This window comes from Hippopotamus amphibius, chromosome 3, assembly GCF_030028045.1.
Source record: "Hippopotamus amphibius kiboko isolate mHipAmp2 chromosome 3, mHipAmp2.hap2, whole genome shotgun sequence".
Taxonomy (NCBI): Eukaryota; Metazoa; Chordata; class Mammalia; order Artiodactyla; family Hippopotamidae; genus Hippopotamus; species Hippopotamus amphibius.
This window is the reverse complement of record NC_080188.1, coordinates 41,254,753-41,274,618: the sequence shown is the minus strand read 5'-3', so window position 1 is coordinate 41,274,618 and position 19,866 is coordinate 41,254,753. Positions and strand designations below refer to the sequence as shown.

The following is a 19,866-nucleotide window of genomic DNA, read 5'->3' as shown; positions in this document are numbered from 1 at the left end:
TTTTAGTCTACCTTCTGAATTATTAAAGATTCTTTAACTTGATCCATAGAGCTATGTAATTGTGAGTATGCTAACCAGATGTCAAAGTTTTCCTGTGAAGTTCTATTTTTATACATTCTGTTCTACTGTCAAAATCTGTGTCCCACAGATGCTCCCAAATATTAATATTTGTGTAGTCTTCCAACAATTACTGCTGCACAATAGCATAAAATATAAACTATATAAATATATATAATATATAATATGTAACTAAATATAAATTTTTAGTATGTAAGCTCATGCCTCTAGCTATACCACATATTGCCCCTCCTAATAACTTTCAAGTTCTGGACACCCCCCACATTAACTGAGGTACTAGGCACCTACACAGATTAGACCTCTCTATCTGACTCCTATCTTCATTTTGGTCAGTTTCAACATCCAAGTGGATAATCCATCTAGCCTCAATTCTCTGAACTCATAAATCCAAATGACCTTAACTTCTTTTCCACTTCCATCATCTCCTGAACTGTTGGAAGAACCTCAAAATGATCTTCTTTCTCCAATCTTGAAGTCCTATAGTCCATGCTCCTGTACTTCTAATTTCAAATAGCTCTAATTTCTCCAGCTCCTACAGAAGATGTACTTAATCTAGAACACAGCTTGGATAAGAAAAAAAAAATCATCTTTATCTTCACTAACTTTTAATAGAAACTTACTATTTCTTTCCATTATAAAATAGGCAAAAAGCCCCAACAACCCAGTAACATAAGCTGTATAGGTGACTTTGTCACCAAGAGAAATCATAGATACTTTAATTTCACTTAATAGTTGTTATATATGTGTAAAAATATATTTATACTCATTACAACTTTGAAATTATGTTTTTAGACTCATTGCTGTATCCTGTTATGTTAAAAGAGAAGCATATTTATTTCTATTCAAAAATTTTAAAACTATTTTGATAACTATATCACCATATATTGGTTTTTGTATAATTCTATGTATTTTATTTTATGCATCAAAAAACATTTTTATGAAAAGGGGTCCATAGTCTTCACCAGACAGCCAAAGATGACCATGGACATGGCACAAAAGGAAATTAAGAGACCTTAACCTATAGGGTAAAGACAAAATATAATTTCTAGACGTAGAAAAAATTCATGATTATCCCCTCCCTATTTTCCATTTTATTTATTTCTTTATTTGGCTGCATTGGGTTTTCATTGCTGTGCTTAGGCTTTCTCTAGTTGTGGTGATAGCGGTGAGGGGTGCTACTCTTCCTTGCGGTGCGTGGGCTTCTCATTGTGATGGCTTCTCTTGCTGCAGAGCATGGGCTCTAGGCATGCGGGCTTCAATAGTTGTGACTCGGGCTCTAGTGCACAGGTTCAGTGGTTTTGACACACAGGCTTAGTTTCTCCTCAGCATGTGGGATCTTCCCAGCCCAGGGATGGAACCCGTGTCCCCTGAGTTAGCAGGTGAATTCTCAATCACTGCGCCACCAGGGAAGTCCCTATTTTCCATTTTAACCTCTCACCTTGGCTTTTTTCCTTTTGCTATTCTTAATTTTCATTTTTTTAAAAAGGTATTCTAGTGCTCTAAACACACTATAATGTTGCATGCACACATGAATCTCTTTGCACTGAAGTTCTTCTCTCCTTGTCGCTTTAGCAAGTTTGCATTCTTGAAAGAGTTGTACTAACTGACCATACCCCCAGAGTATGTGAATGTTGAATTTTTACAAAATATCTAACATTATTAAACATATAGTTTAAAAGATAGAAAACAATGCTTTTGTTTTTAGTATTTTGGTAGGCAGAATTCTAAAATGGTCCTCCAAGATCTGCCCTTATCTTACTGTGAATATAATGAGATATCATACTCATTACATGGCAAAAGGAATTTTGTAGATATGATTAAGGTTATTAATCACTTGACTGAGTTAATAAAAAGGAGATTTTTCCAGGTGGGTCTAAGTCTAATCCTTTAGAAGTAGAGTCCCTTAGAAGTAGAGAATTTTCTCTTCTTGGTAGCAGAAAAATCAAAGAGATTCCAAGTATGAGAAGATGTCCCACTGCTGGCTTGAAAATGAAGGGGACCAATTATCAAGGAATTCAGGTACCTTCTAGAAACTGAGGGCAGCCCAAGCTGACAGGCAGCAAAAAAACCAGGAAACTTCGTTCTTCTGTAGTGAACTTAATTCTATCAACAGACTAAATGAGCTGGCAAGTGATTCTTTACCACAGCCTTCAGATAGAAACCGAACTGAGCCTACACCTTGCCTTTAGCCTTTAAACACTAAGCAGAAAACAAATTGAGCCCACCTAGACTTCTGACCAACAGAATAAAAGCAGATAATAAATGGCTGTTATTTTAAGTGGCTAAGACTGTAGTAATTTGTCATACATTAATAAAAAGTTGACAAAGGTATAGAATTTTTATTACTAGCCAATTTGAACATTTTCCATGTATGCATTTATTCACTGCAATTACATGTGCCTATTTTGCCAAAAACTTCTTCTCAAAACAAGAGAGGACTTGAAATATGAATTTAAATGTTGATTGTCAAGTTGACTAAAAGAAAGATTCAGTAAATATTGGATGTCTAAGTTTGCAGAGGTGCTAATAAATGAATTCATTCAAAGACATCACAGTTTCTGGCCTCAAATCTTTCACTGTCTAAAAGGAGAAATATTTTGAAAATAAACAAAAGTAAAACTAGATGCCTGTTTGAAGGGAAAGCATGGGTCGAGGGCTATTTGGACAGTAGGGAAATTAGAGGAAAATATCCAGGAGGCGTTTTCTTAGAGCATAAGCTTTCAAAGTCTAGGGACCCTGTGTAATCAGATTCTAACCAAATGACTTGAATCTTACAGTGAGGTGGATTTTTAACTGAGAATTGTACTACAAAGAAGGGAAACAATATTTTAGGCATGTGGGCAAAGACACAATGGGAAAAAAAAAGGATCTGACCAACAGAAAAGAAAACTCAAAGTCAAAGAAAGTAGACACTGTTGTAGCTACAAAGGAAATCATAAGGAGAGTTGGGGAAGTCCTTGAAAATGGCAGCTGGCACAAGCATATGTTCACTTTCCCACTTTAAAGCTGGATTCCCCTTGAAGCAGACACAAACGAATTACTGGGCCAGAGCCAGACATGTACCACTGCACTAAGAAAAGCAAGTCAAGGGCTATCAAACCTTTTATGAAAATCTCCGATCTTGTCTCACGCTTGCTTCTAAAAGGGAAAAAGGCAGGGCCTGAAGACCAGACTGTACTGACTCAGAACAAAGAGAGCCATCTCTTGAAAGACAAACACAGAACTTCTCCAAGCATGCAAGGGTGTTGCTTAGGTTTTGGACACAATACTGTTTCTCATTCAATTAGCCAGAACCAGGAAATATTTTCTTCCTACAACAAAGATTATCAAGTGATTCTTCACTTCAAACCATACGATTGGTTAATGTTTACCCATCCCAACTTGTTAAACTAGTTTATTTTCAATCCTTAAGTATTCTTTCTTTAGTCAGCTTACAAACCTGAAAGAATGTCCAGGATGCTACTCATTTGACAAGAAATCACAAAGCAGCACCGAGGTGGAAGAGTTGCGTTCTCAACAGTGGATGATGCATCAGTAAGTTTAATTTTATTTCATGTTTGATAGATTTGTTTCAGATTTGTGGTTTCCAATTCAGGAAATTATTCTGAATCGTGAACCTACTAGTTTTTTTGTTCTCTACTGTTAGAGAAAATATTAACATAGTAATGTTAATATTCTTTATTTCAGGAAACCATGCTAACAATTTTTTATTTAAGATTTGAAAAGTTTAATATGTTGGGTTTTAATTGGAAAATTTAATGTGAAAGTGACATAATTACAGAGAAAGGGAGGAAAAACACAGACCTTGAGGTAAAATTGTGTAAGTTTGCAGCCATGGAAAGATGGAGCAAATAAGAAAGTATTTTCTCACCCTCATCCCAGTTTAGAATGTACAATGATGTTTGTGATCTTTCTAAATTATGCATTTAATTGATACATTGAAAATAGAAGAACTATATAAGTTGTATAGGAAGTATTATATTTTAACCCCCATTCTGAAATTGATAAATATAATTAAAACTTCCAAAAAATAATTTTAATGTCTTTTGAGAAATTCTTTGCCTTTTGAAATAAAAAGTTAAAGAACAATATAAGAATAGTTTATATATAAGACTATAAAAAGTGAGAAGCAAAAAAAAAGCGAGAAGTAAATAAATAATTCTAAGATTTTTGTTTTTTAAAAGATTTGAAAGTAAGTCTACAGATAAATCTTAAATGTTTTTAACCCCCATTCCCCTGTTGGATCTATTCTTCATTTTTCTATATTTGGAACACTAATTCTTCATAAACATGTATGATGTCAATGAGTAAAAACTACTCAAGGTATTAAGGGAATTACAAATGTCTTTTCTAATGACTTTTAACTAGAGTCGCACTCTTTTCTTAATTGCTAATAATAAGATATTGTATATAAAACTCAATTAGACACATGGATTTCTGGACCACAACCCAACAAATTCTTTTCAATCACTCAAAATGTTCCCTTTTCTCCCTGCTCACCTTAGAGCCACAAATAAGGTTTAGGTTGTTAAAAAAACAAAACAAATTAAACAAACAAAACAACTTTTCACACTTAATTGATCTTGTTTCTAGAACTGGCACACACTAGGATTTTCTTTTCAAGTGGACGGTAATATAAACAGGATGATGATTACTATTAACGTTATTTTTATTTTTACTTCAAAGTATTTCTAATCTGTAGAAAAAAGAATGATGATTCCACATCAATAAAGATAATTCAATTAATCCAATTATTTTTTGCACTTCAATATCTTTAATAGTCATGTATTTACTCAAGAACTACTATATACTAGTCACCATTTTTTTAAGCTCTTTATTGGAATATAATTGCTTTACACTCTTGTACCAGCTTATGAGGTACACCAAAGTGAATCAGCTATATTTATACACATATCGCCATATCCCCTCCCTCCCGCGACTCCCCCCACCCTCCCCGTCCCAGACCTCTAAGGCATCATCCATCATCGAGTTGATCTCCCTTTGTTATACAGCAACTTCCCACTAGCTCTCTATTTTACAGTTGGTAGTATATATATGTCTATGCTACTCTCTCACTTCATCCCTGCTTCCCCTTCGCCCCCCGCTGCCCCCCAGTCAGCATTTTTGTCATTGAAGGGTTGGGGATGAATAAACATACAGTTTTAATTCAGTTTCTTTTAAGGCTTATGTAAATGGCAATTCTGGTTAAATGTTACAGCTGGTTAATGACAAAAGAAATCTACCAGAAAGATAAGGAGAGAAATGAAAGTGACATAAAGAGAAGGAGACAGGAAAAATAGACTGAAGTAAAAATCCGAGAAAAGCAAAAGACCTACATCTGGTCAATAGACTAAGAAACCATTTAGACCTCTCCATTCTTACTACTTTCCCTTTTTCAAGATTTTCAAAATTTTACCCTCCAGGTCCAAAATCTTAAAAAATTCGATGGTCCCATTCCCTTTTCAGATAAATCAGTATGCCTACTTTATAGATTTTTGCCATATTGACTTTGGCTTTCCTTGGCTTTGTGGCTCACAGGAATAGTAAGGGATGAGGGTGCTGGGGTGAGTGGAAGAGGCGTTGCTGGAAACTATCTCTGCTCTTTACATTGATGATCCACGCCCCAGTGTAGTTAAGTCTCAGAGGGTTTTCTCCACTTGGAATATTACACAAATAAACATTTATTTATTAGTTTTTGTCACCCATGACTAATGTGAAGAAAATTTATCATATTCTCTGTTGTGCATGCCAGGAACAAGCAGAACGCTTTGCACATAATATGTTGGTTGAACTATTTAATTGTTCTTCAAATTTATTTGGGCTAATTTCCAACTAACAACTCATCCTCTACTGGTTGTTTCGATCTTCTCTTTTATCTTAAAATCCACTTAACTGGATTTCATACTGCTGTTAAAGACTCCTTTGTACCTAGAAATATTTTGATTATTTTTCTAGTAAGCCACCCTGTACTTAGATATAGTGATACATATATATAGGTGTAAATGTATTTCTAGTATTTAGTCCTTTTTTTTCCTAAAAATGAGTAACTCTGAAATAGATTCCTTGGATTATTGTATTCCTGCAGTGAGGTTATGAATAATATTACATTTCTCCTTATCTCACACAGAAATATTAGAGTCTCTTTTCTTTTTTAAAAACATTAAGATACAGTTGACATATAACCTTATAGTTTCAGGTGTACAACGGAATGATGTGATATTGTAAAATGATCACCACAATGTCTAGTTAACATCTGTCATCATACTTAGTTACAATTTTTTTCTTGTGATGAAAACTTTTAAGATTTACTTTTAGCAATTTTCAAATACAAAATATGGTATTATTAACTATAATTACCATGCTATATTATGTCCCCATGACATTTATTTTATAACTAGAGGTTTTTACCTTTTGACTCCCTTCACTCATCCCCACCCCCGCCTCTGGCAACCACCTAGAGTCTCTTTTCATGTAGTAACACCCATCAGTGGATTTTAAGTTATTTCCCACATTGATTGTTTAAATCAAGTTTGAATTTTATACTAATAGGCATAAAAGGACTCTGTCAAGTGAAAACATATCAATGTAGAAATCAGGGCCTAATGATTTTAATTTGAAAACCTAATTTGTCATTTAAGTGAGAGGATTCCCTCAGCTTCTATAACAGTGCCTTAGGCTCTAGGACTTCAGCATTGTCAGTGTAGGACTAGGAATAGTTATCAAAAAAATGGAATGACAGATGGCCCCCAAACTGGATAAGAGTAAATTAGTTTCTGAAATAACATAATTTCAAGTTTTAAAATACACTTAAAGCTTTTTTTTATCATACATATTTTTAAAAAATAAGACAAGATACAAACCTGTTTCATCTATTAAGTATTTTTACAGGAAAATACCATGATCAATTGTCTTTAATTTAAGCCTCTTCTGTTTTAAAATGTTTTTAATCTTGGTAAAATTGACACCCATATTATAAGAAACATTGTAATAATGAACAGCTCTCTGGCTAATTTTTGCATACATGCAAAATTATTTCCTTAGGATAAATTATCTTTTGCACTTTCACAATTTCCGGAGTGCCATCTCATGATTAACAAATTACTCTATGTCCCAAATATTTTTTTCACGGAACACTACCTATATCCCGGAAAATTCAAGTATAGTTCTTTCCTCAGGACACAGCATTTTTTACAGCCCTCTCCAGTAAGAGTTTATTATTGAAGATTTAGTCTTGTCCTCCTCACTCCTTAATGCCAGCTTGGATCACTATCCTCCACATCCCTGTAAACTGCCTCGTTCCTTTGAGGCTCACACGATTTTGCTCTCCACCCCCTTCCTTGCTTATCACTGTCTTCATGGACCTATGATGATGCCTTCTATTTATTAAAGACTGACACATTTCCCTATCTTGTTCTCTACTCTATGTCCTACATTTACCCTGGGTAGCTTCAGTGTCCGTGTGGTTGATCTCCAGCATCCTAGTCATTTGATTCCTTAATTATCTCATCACTAGAATCTTCTCTTCAAATATTAGTCTCATGCCCACACCCTAGACCTTGTCATGACTTGTAATTACTCTCTCTGAATCATGATTTTGGACAATGATCACTATCTTAATCTTCCTTCTTACAGTCTTAGTCACTTCTAGTGTATAATGCACCCTTTTTTAAATTATTATTCATTGGCTTTTCCTATCAATGAATTCTTCATATCCCTCAGTTGTTACCTCTATGAATCTCTCTCTCTCTCACACACACACACACACACACACACACACACTCATCGTTGTCTCTCTCGTGATCCTTAGGTTCATCATTCCAACAAATTTTTCAGTGATGTCTTAAACTCCACGAAATTCTCCTGTCCCATGTTTCCTCCATCTTTCATACCTGGATAAATTCTAGAGAGAGTATATCTATCTGAACAATAGCTTACCTCTGCCCAGACAGACCTCTGAAGAATGTTACAAATATGCAGGAAGTACCAGTTCATCTGAGCCCTCAACTATGCTATTTCTACTACATGCCCTTACACTATACTCCCATTTTCTATGACTGTTTTCAACTTCTCTAGCCTCCTCAAAGTTCCAGTTTTCACCACCTGTCCTCTCATATTTCTACTACTTCAAAGAAATAATGTGATGGTCAATTAGATGAGAATTTCTTCAACATCCTGACATCAAACCAACAAACCTACCTATATCCATTCTTACTCTCAAGAGGATGCCTTTTTTCAAATTTTTTATTCAAATTCTCCAATCTATCAGGTTGAACTGTATGAAATTGCCAATATATGACCACTTTTGTCCTACACAAATGGCAATTTCATATGTGTGAACTTAATAGTTTAGAATTCATGATCCTTCAAATATGCTCTCAACCTAATCCTCTCCCAACTTCAGGATCTCTACTGGCTAGTTTATAGCATTGTAACTATAGTCAAAACTTTTCCATTCACAAGAAAAAAAAATCTTTTATCAACCCCATACACCTTGATAACTTCTCTCTCTCTCTTCCCATCTATAATCTAACTCATAAAAACATTGTTGAGCTCCATTATCTCATCTCCTTTCTTCCAGATATTCCTGAAACTCCTGACATTTGGTTTGTAAGTCCGCTCCTGTGTTCCTTTTCTGTTCACTGAATCACCATGATCCACTATTATTTAATCCAGTGGGTATTCTAAATTTTTTTATCATATTTGATTTCCTAACCACATTTGACACTGTGGATCAATCTCTCCTTGAATATCTTTTATCCTTTGTTATCATATCACACATATTTTCCTCATTTCTTCTGTATTTTCCTGTGGTTTTCAAGCTTCTTCATTCTTTGCCTTTATCTTAAATATTAGCCTTCACCAGGGTTCTATTTATTGAGTCTTCCTCTCTTCTTGTTATTTCAATTAAAAAATATTCTTGGGACTTCCCTGGTGGCTCAGTGGTTAAGAATCCCCCTGCCAATGCAGGCAACACGGGTTCAATCCCTGGTCCAGGAAGATCTCACATGCCTCAGAGCAACTAAGCCCGTCTGCCACAACTACTGAGCCTGCACCCTGCAACTACTGAAGCCTGCACGCCTAGAGCCTGTGATCTGCAGCAAGGGAAGCCACTGCAGTGAGAAGACCACACACCAAAATGAAGAATAGCCCCTGCTCGCCACAACTAGAGAAAGCCCACATGCAGCAATGAAGACCCAGTGCAGCCAAAAATAAAAATAAATAAAAATTAAAAAAAATTTTTTTAAATATTCTTTAGTATCTACTATATTCCAGGTGCAAAAAATACAATGATGAATTTGACACAGTACCTGGCATTTTTAAATGGGAAAGTAAAATTGCTAGATTGAAAGGAATGCATATTTAATGAAATGTTATTCATGTTGATAAGTTAACCTACTCCTTTTCGTATTTGTAACATATAACTCCCAATTTGTCGTTTGACTTTTATTTATGAAAAGTTGACATACAGAAGATTTTATGCTATCATTAGATTCCCTGCCCCCTTTTTTTAAATAGTCAAATTATTTACTTTTTCCCTTGGTAATTTCTGTCTCCATATGTCATTTGTAGGAAGTGGAGATCTCATTCATAAATAAGATGGCAAAGAGTGAAAATAAGCCAAGATCAAGTGGAATTAATTTTTCTAACTTCTTAGCTCCAAGAAGTTTATAAGCAAAGGCAATAAATAACCGAAAACAGTGAAAAATAGATAATTTATACAAATAAGGCAGTTTTTAAAAGGGGAGTTTGCCTCCTCATGTGGTATTTAAGTAGGACACAATATTTTTTAGTTTTTGTGAATAGTGTTGATATAGTACACTACTTAAATGTCCCTGTAGGAATAGGTAATGTGCAATAATTATTTTATTTTATAGATCTATAAAAGAGTAGTTTATAGCCTGAAATTACTATTGCCTAATCCACCCACAATGTCTTATTTCGCAAATTTACAGCAGAGGCTATATTCTTTTTTACCAGATCATTAGATATCTAAGAGGAAATGACTTCCAAATTTCCTAGGTATTGACATATTACTGAGTTAAAATGCAATCTCAATTCTCAGGTTTGGTAAATGAACCAGACAATTTCAGGTTATACATAAGGATCACAGTGAGTGAATACTGAGAATATTCGTTATGCCAACCAAGAATCTGAATAACAGTAAGATGAGCTCAGTGCTATTTCATTTCAACAATAACACAAAAAAGTACTGAATTACTACCAAGGATAAGACTTGTAACTGAGCACATGGTAGAAGGATAAAGGAAACATGGTCTCTGTTAAGGGGAAGAGAGAGAACAGTAAGTAGTAACAAATATAACACTATTTAGAATTTAATAAATGTTAAGCATAGGTATAATCAATGTATTTAGCAGCATTACCTAAAAAATAAAGCTATTATATCAAACTCAGTATTTGGTGGATATCATTGCTTAGGGGTTGGCTATATTAAAAGTGAATGCATTTAAAAATTTAAGGAAATCAATTTAGAGGTATTAGTACTTATGGCAAAAATTGCGATGATTACAACTGAAATTTGGAAAAAACTTTAGCAACTCAAAGAAAGAACAGTTAATTTCCAGCAGGACAGAAAGTCAACACTCCAAATAGAACACTTGGATGAGGTGTTAGAGACAAATATATTTCTTGTAGGAAGGGAAATAGGAGAGGGCAATTGTAGACTAGGATTATTAAACTAACAATGCAGAATGTCAATGTAATAGGTGTTTTGGGTTTTTTTGTTTTCTTTTTGACCAGATTGACATCTTCAAGAAAAATGCAAATTACAAGCCCTTGTTTTTAAAACAAATGCTCATTTTATGTGTTTATTATAGTGGGTATTTACATGCTTCAGGAGTCATAAAAATATATCACAAACAAGGCAGGAAAAATTCTACAAGTAATTTTAAGTTTCACTGTTATTTTTTTTATAATTACTACAATTAAATATTGCTTTGACAGTAACTAACTGAATTTGCCAACTCTTTCAAGTTTATACAAGTGGAATCTTGCATAATTCTTGCAATTCAAGCCGAAATATCAACTCCTTGGCAGAATATCCATGTCCTTTTTGAAAATTCTCTTTTTTATGAAAAACAAATAAACTCCAGATTACTAAAATGGTCCCATTACAAAAGAAATAGAAGTTTAGAGCAAACAACATGGAAAAAGCACTGGGTTGGGGTCAGAACACTTGACTTTGAACAAAATTCCTCCAGTTAATAACTGTGTGTTATTAGCCCAGGCTCAAGACCTATTTCTACCTCTGTACCAATATTTAAGATGAACATCATGGAAACTACAAAAGATTACAAATGTAAAAGGTTATCATTGCTAATGGACCCAATGGAGGTGCCTTTGAGAAGTTTAGTGTATTAAAGCAGGATTTGATCCTGACCCTTGTGCCAGAGGCACCTAATAAATGACCAGGTGATTATCTAGGGTTTTATAATTCTTTGGCTTGGATTCCTACCCAGGTTTCTGAGAGCAGAGCTGGTAGAATGGTGTATTGTTTTCCACTTATAAGCGAATTAACTCTCCTCACCAAAGGATTTAAGTCTCTCCAACAGGAATCATTTTCTGGCCTCTACCTCTTTGGGGGATGCCCTGATGGTCACAGCCCAGATGGGCAGTGACCTCATCCTCTAGAGACGAACACCATGTGACTTGGTTGTCTCTCCCACGTAGTCTGCCAGGCAGCTCCACCATAAGGCTTTGGTTGCCATGGTTACTTCACAAAGTACTAGAAACTAGTAGTTGCTGCCGTGTACTACTCTTATGATTCTTGGGGCTCTTCCAGATCCCTGGATCTTGGCTGAAAATAAAATTATTTCTTAGTACAAATCTGGCCAGCAAAATTTACTTCACTGTTCTCAAGCTTCTATTTTTTTCTAACATGCCCCATTGGTCATTGCTGTGGTAATTTTGGATTAGAACCTATGTTCCACAGATGAAAATGTTTATAAATAGAAGACAAGGAATTAGGTGGGCTAAACGGACTAGTCTTTTATGTTCCTGGGCAAATCCCTTTAGCCTCAACTAAAAAAAGAGCCTGATAATATTCACCATGTGAACCCCACATGGATGTTGGGTGAATCCAGTGTTACAGGGTATGCTGAAGCACTTTAAAAACTATAAAGTGATAGATAAATCATCATCATTATCACCATCATTACTGTTAGGGTGACCTGTGCTGCACCCTTACACCCTTAGATCTCACACTTTGCTCTCCCAAACCTGTTTGGAATTAGGTGGGGCAACCTTGAGTGAAGGACCACTCCCTATCTTTTCAAGGGCTGTAAGATTCTCTAGAAGCACCCTCATGAGGCTCTGGTTACACTGTGCAAATTTATCAAACACAGACAGAAAGAATTCCCAACAGTTAAGATAGCTTATCAGATATATACAAATGCCATTTATATTTAACTGAGGTAATATATTCACCATCTGGCAGGTATTTTTCCACTGAAATGTGAGGGTGAGGAATAGGAAACTAGGGACAAAAGAACTGGACAGGGATCCCTTGGTTTCTCCAAACGTGTGCAATTTCTATGCAGTGACTGGACTGCCTTGGTCACAGCAGAGTGTTTATGCTTTTTAAACCATCTAATTTTGTTCAGCAAGCTCAGCCAGTCACGGCCATTTCTTTGATCATACTGAAAAACAATAGCTAATATCAAGTGACCACTTACTATCTCTTTTCACTCTCATAATATCTCTGTAGGGATCAACTGCATTTTACAGATTAATAAATTCAGGCTTTAACAAATCAGGTAAGGTCACTTGACTAGTGAGTGCAAAAGCATTCTGTCCGAAAACAACCAGGCTCTTTCCACCATACATGCCACCTCTCTTCAGGGAGTTAGTGGGGCTGCTATAATCAAAGCAACCTCTTAAGAAAAAAGTAATGCGAAAGGAATATTGTTTATTTTCTGTTCAAGACTATATGAGTTAAGCAGGATTGCTAGAAGTAGAATATCATGTAAAAATGCATAAAATAGTGCATCACGACTTTGTCTTCAAATATCTTTTTAGGAGCCTGACCCATAATAGTGCACAATGCATGCATTAAGATGAAACCCAATAAACAGGAAACTATCAGCTTCTTTCTAGACCATGAGATAACAGTAACCTAGAGGAAACTTTCTTATTATGTATTAGATCACATACAAACCAGATTATACAGGTGAACGGAATATTGAGAAAACCATTTGGGCAATTAAGAGAAAGTGGGAGATTTTTCTCTTAATTATCTAGATAATTGTCTTAATTCTTGATTTCCTCTTCTCAAAGTGATTCTGACAAATTGTAGGGGGATAAGGCTAGGATCCAGTCTTTTCACTCCATATCCCATACTCTCTTCACTTAAATTTCATTGTCCCTACAGAAAACACAGCATTGCCAGTTCAACAAATTAACCAGAATTTATTGCCCAATTTTCACCACTGTGTCAAGCATTGCTGTTAAAACAAGACGAAAGGCAGAGAACACAGAAATAGGACATGAAAAAGGTACAGCAGAGGTGGCAGATTGGTTAGTGGGAGTTTGTGGGTGTTCTCTTCTGATTATTTCTATTTTCTCAGTGAAATGAAAGCAAGGCCATCAGCTGAGGGTGAGGATGAAGGAAGAGGTACTGGAGATTTGAGAAGAGAAGGTATGAAATTGTCTATTTCTTATACTAGGAGAAAGAAAGAGTAACTAAATTAATATGATGGCCAGGAAGCACTGAGAGCTAATTTGATGTTAGTGGTCCTGCATTTAAAATTAGACTCATAGGCACAGTTGAGCATTTTTCCCCAGCCACATTTGTGTAAATGCAAAGTAGATAGAAAGTTGTATTTAACTAGGGTTGGAGTTTTGCTAGATGATTATGAAAAAGTGAGAGAGGATTGCAGGACTGAGGGTGTACACCAGGGGATGAGTATAATGAGAGACCATAGGATTTATGGTAGGTAAGAGACCAAGGCCAAAATTAGGGTGATTGGAGGCAGTGAAGAGATGGTAGGATCCGTGTATCATAAGTCCCAGTGGGATGGAAGTCAGGGTACTAAGGCAGCGAGCTGGAAGGATGTGTCATGGCAGTTGAAGAGTTAAGACGATTAAAATTTAGATTACAGAGAAATTGAAGCTCTTGGTAATGACAAGATTTAGAGCCTGAGTATGAAAGTGCGGAGCTGAGGTAGAGAGAAGGACAAGACCATTGGCACAAAGAGTCAGAACATAAAACAGAACATGACCAATACAACAAAACAGACAGCAACAAAGCAATACAGGAAACTTCAAGATAGCTGCTAACTGGGATGGGATAGCTGTGAAAGGAATTGGCCCTTAAAGAAGGCTTTAGAGCAGCACACTGAAAGGTTTTCAGAAATGGAAATGCTAGCCACTGGGGAAAAGGAGGTTAGAAATACAGAGGAAGAGAGGACATTTTGGGCAGAGCGAATATTGTGAGCAAAACAGGGATGCGTGGCCATAAGGAACAGAATAGCAATTGTGAAGGGAAGTACTTCGTTAAGAACCCAAAAGTGACTTAGACACAGCAAATGAAAGACACTTCTTATAAAAATGTAAATTATATTAACATCACTCCCATATTTTAAATTGGCCAGTGGGTTCCTATAGCCCTTAGGATTAACAACACCTGGCCATGGGCTTAGGCAACCCCATGATTTGGTCCTCACTTGTCTCTCGGATGAAGCTTCTCTATTTCTCCCTGGACCCACCGTGATCCAGCACACTACCCTCACTTCTTTCAGGAACTCAACAAACTCACTCCTGTTCCAGCTCTAGGAACTTGCTGCCACCTGGTTGCTCTTTCCCCAGTTCTTCTAATGGCATCTCTTTGGGGACTACTCCATGCTACCCAATTAAGCACCATCTCCCTCTGGCCTCCAGTAACTCTCTATTCCTCAATGTGTTTTACTTTCATGAGCTGAATCTTATTATTTGGCGTGTTTCTTTTCAGTCTCCTTACACTAGCCTGTGAGCTCCGTGAGAGCAGGAAACTTGTATCGTATTCACTACGTTTTTTCCAGCAGCAGAATCAGCTTGTAGTACAAAATGGGATCTCTATAAATATTTCTTGACTGAATAAATAAATGAATAAATAAATACTAATCTAAAGAGTACAGTCTATGTAATGATAAATATCAGAGAATTTTTGCACTAGGGGATCACATTATCAGAACTGTACATTTAGAAGTAATTCTGGCTGTAGCATTGTAGAATGTATTTGAGGGGAAATTATCTGGACATAAAGAGATATATTAATGGCTACTGTGCTTGTTCAGATAAGGCCACTGAATGCCTAAGATAGGATGGTGTTAAGGAAATGGAAAGGGAACAAATAGAAAGACAATTCAGAGGGAGATTGATCAGGTGAAGGAGTTGTGGGGAGGGAGATGTCTGTGATTTCAAGGTTCAGAAAATGGGTAATCTAGAAAATTGTGAATAATCTTAATACATATATATATATATTTAAATTTGATTAACAGGTAAAGGGAAGTAAAAGGTGAGGGGATAAGAAATGGACAGACTCAGGTGGAAAGAGAGTGATATAGTAAGAATGAGGCAGAAGGAAGAAAAAAAAGAGATGAAAACCACTATGGGACAGTAAAGGAAAAAAAAAGAAAAGGTTAGTGAAGATGAGGATAAATTATAACTTTTTAAATTGTTGATGGGAATATAAAATTGTGTAGGTACCATGGAAAACTTCAGCAGTTCCTCTAAATGTTGACCATAGAGTTATCATATGACCCGGAAATTCCACTCTTTGATATATATGCAAAGAAATGAAAATACAAGTCCATACAGAACTTGAACATTCATGTTGGTAGCATCATTATTTATAATAGCCCAAGGTAGGAACAATCCAAATGTCCCTCAGCTGACGAATGCATAAATAAATTATACTATATCCATAAAATGGAATATTATTTGCAATAAAAAGAAATGAAGTCTTACCTTCCACTATGGAAAACAGTATGGAGGCAATCTATGCTATCACATTGATGAAATTTGAAAATACTATGTGAAAATATTATGTTAAGTGAAAGAAGACAAATACAAAAGACCATATATTATATGATTCTATTTACGTGAAATGTCAGAATAAACAAATCCACAGGGACAGAAAGTAGATTAATAGTTGTCTAGAGTTAAGGGGTTAGGGGAAAACAGAGAATGACTATTAATGGGTATGGGGTTTCTATTTGGAATGATGAAATGTTTGAACATTGCTTATGATAACGGTTGCACAACTTTGTGAATATGCTGAAAACAATCGAATTGTATACTTTAAGTGAGTGAACTGTATGGTATGTGAATTATATCTCAGTAAAGCAGTTAAAGAAATAAAGAAAGGAAAGAGATAAAAGGAAGGAAGAAAGGTAGGAGGGAAGACTCCAAAAAGTTCTAGAAGCTCACAAGTGTGTTTTCATTAAATGTAAAAGCTCTTGACAGCTATTATTCACTGAAGCTGTCAGTCACCTACCTACCATTATCCTCCCTATTTGGCATTCATGTGACTTCTCCAGCAGTATCAAAAAGTTCTTTCAATAGTTCTTTCTGACTCAAGAAAAGCCGTAGTTAATTTTCTTTTCACATTTTAAATTTCATTTTTTCCAATGAAACCACTCCCCAATGGCCAGATACAGTGACTGTAGGACTTGTTCATTAGAAAAGATTTGTAGCTAATACTTTAGTGCATGTTTCAGTGTTCCAAGAAGCCCTGTGTCCTGATGGAGGTCAAAAATTTGTTGTTAAGTAGCAGTGGGAAGAGACATGATTAAAGATAATTGATAATTGATTGAAAACATGAGTAAGAAAGCAGGAAACTGTACCAAAAAAATTGAAGCCAAAATGGGTGGGCAGTGCTGCTCTGGCTTGTGATCTGCAGCAGCCCAGGTCAATGGCATGTGCATTCTTTCTGGTCCTCATCAGGTCTTAATTACCTCACTATTCTAAAATTCCCTTCAAGGAACAACTTCTCATGGAATTTCACCACATAAATTTGCATTAATGAGCAGAGCTCTGAAGAGTAGCACTCTCTGACCATGTTTATTTCCTTTTGAACTCTTACAAAAACACCAGTTATTTTAATTATATTTTAATTATGACATCCATCAATTTTTCATTTATGGAACATTATGTCTTTCTTATTTGCATAATGTGCAGTTATGGAAACAAGACAGACAGCTTGTCAGAAAATGAAAACCAAAAGGAAGCACAAATCTTCCTTTAATCTTTTCTACAGCTTTGAATATGTCTATCCACATCACAGATGTAATGAAAGTCTCATCATATCTGGTGGTACAATTAAAATGATGATTACCATGATTGCTAAGCCACTGTGATTAAATAATAACACCACCACCTCTTGATATTTGCATAACAACTTTCTTTCAGAGCTATTCTGTCTTCCTTAGGCAATGAATTAAAATCCCAGCTAGATGATTCACCCATATTGTTTTGCCTTAAATTGTCCCATACCCATTATTTTTGTCCCATGGGTGCTCCCAAATGTACTCACCACATAATGTCTACTTCTGAACTGTGATTACTCTTGAAGGTTCTGCTGTCCTCCCTCCCCACAAGCTGGGAATTATTTTATCTACTGGAATGCGCCATGGGATAAGCAGGGCTTTGCCAGGCTCCCAAGCTGCTCCCTCTCTCTGTGTATTTTGTGCCCAGTGTTGCCACTCAGATTCTGAGGTCCTGGATGCCAGTTCTCACCTCTTTCTTTCATGCACAGCACATCCGCCACCCTGCATGCACTTTTCACCAGCCCACTTCACTTCATCTATGTACAAACTCCTTGCTAACCTTTCTCAGTTGCCTTTGATAATAAAAATAATAAAAGAATCAAAACTCCTAAGTCCTCACCATGTTTTAGTTACTGTTCTAAGTGCCCTTTCATATATTAACTCAATCTTTTCAATACATCCCACAAGGTGGGTATTATTACTCTCAATGTACTGATAAGGAAGCTGAGGCACAAATAAGTTGAATGACTGCACAAGGTCCCACAGCGGGGAGCCAGGATAAGAGCTCAGGTAGGCTGGCGGAGGAACCCACACACTTAACCACTATGCTGAGCAACCTCTTTCAGAGACCATGAGACCTTCCAATCATGTGGCCACTGCTGTGCCAGAAAGAAATCACTTTATACCTCATCTTTGAATCACTGAGTGACAACATTTTGATTAATTAAAGCATTTGAGAAAGCTCCAGTAAAAATAACAGATGCTTAGAAAGCTATCGAAGGCGAAAGAACCTGAAGATATATGTTGGTAAAAGATTGTAACATTGAAAGAAAATGGTTGACATTGAAAAGAGCAAGAAGAGTTCTTTCTATTCTGAGTTTTGGTTCAATACGCCCCATGAGACAGTCCGGATAATGAGCCCCTCAGAATTTAAACGAAAGCAGGGGAGGAATTAAAAGGATGACACATTTCAAAAATCTTTTGACTCTTTGTGAAAGGTTTTCTAGACTGACCTGTTGAATGTATAGCTTTTGTAACTGCTCATCTTCACTTTGGTGTGAATACCTCAAAGGTGAGGTCACTTAAATTTTTCTTTTGTTTGCATGCCAAAGGCTTCTCTAAGGCTGGATTTTCCTACACTACTGTGAACCTGTTTAATCATCTTGTTGGAATAGTCTGACCAACAGACTATTGGTTTCTGAGGGAGAAGGAAACAAGGAAAGAGGAGAGAGTTGCCCGTTAGCAGTTTTTAAGTACAAAATTTGTAACTGTTTGTTGATTCTAGATAAAAGCTTAATCTCATTTCTCTTCCTGCTGTGTTTGAAGCAATTCATCTCTAGCAAAACTCTACTAAAAATAGTTTTGTTTTTGTTTTTGAATATTTTACTTATTTATTTCTTTGGTTACCCCGGGTCTTAGCTGCAGCAGGCGGGCTCCTTAGTTTTGGCTAATCTGCTCCATAGTTGTGGCTCACCAGCTCCTTAGTTGTGACATGTGAACTCTTAGTTGCAGCATGCATGTGGGATCTAGCCCCTGACCAGGGATTGAACCCAGGCCCCCTGCTTTGGGAGTGCAGAGTCTTAACCATTGCACCACTAGGGAAGTCCCTAAAAATAGTTTTTATGTTGAAAGTAGTTTAGGGCTGCCTACTACCTTATTACACAATATTTTACTTAATAAACAAATATTTACCAAGTACCTATGAGCTCCACCAATATGGAACAACTACTGAAATTAGCCATTGAAACTAGTCAATGTTTAAATTAAAATTAGGTTAGAACTAAAAGAAATCAAGAAGAAAATATTTTTTTCTTTTTTTGAAAAACATGTAGGAATAAATATTTTAGGACATGTCTGCATGGTTAATGTCTGCATAGTTAAGGAAATGAACTCAAGCAATTTTTCACTTGTGACCAATACATAAAATGGTAATTCAGTCACAGTGATGTTTCTGGAGTTAGAACAGTTCAACAGGAAACCCCATCCTTTTGATGATGGGAATTTTGTTGCAAAACAAGCCCCCTCTTTATGAATGGTTTTCTGTATCTGATGCAGAGGGGAGGAGAGTGATAAGATGGGTCTGGCATTTTCAAGTTTTAAAAGAGTATATCATTATTTTTCAGCCATTGTTTCCTCCAAAGAGAAACCATTAGTTCTTCTTTGAAATTCCCTTAGAAATGTTCTGCAAATCTGGTACAATTTGTGCACACTGTGCTCCTCCTCTAAAAGACTATACATTCCTTGAGAGGAAGACTGATTGAAGATTCTTCTTTATGTTCCCCTGTGTTTCATACATAGTAATGCT

General features: G+C 36.0%; 1 protein-coding gene across 1 annotated transcript in view; it reads left to right on the top strand.

The window, feature by feature from the left end:
- The first annotated feature begins 2,666 nt into the window (after nt 1–2,666).
- The window catches only part of LOC130849813 (transmembrane protease serine 11G-like), a 33,960-nt gene continuing 16,760 nt past the window's right edge, over nt 2,667–19,866 (top strand). The window contains exon 1 of the mRNA XM_057728994.1: nt 2,667–3,612. Coding sequence (XP_057584977.1) covers nt 3,602–3,612 — 11 coding nt within the window. The 5' untranslated portion in view covers nt 2,667–3,601. The remainder of the gene's footprint in view (nt 3,613–19,866) is intronic.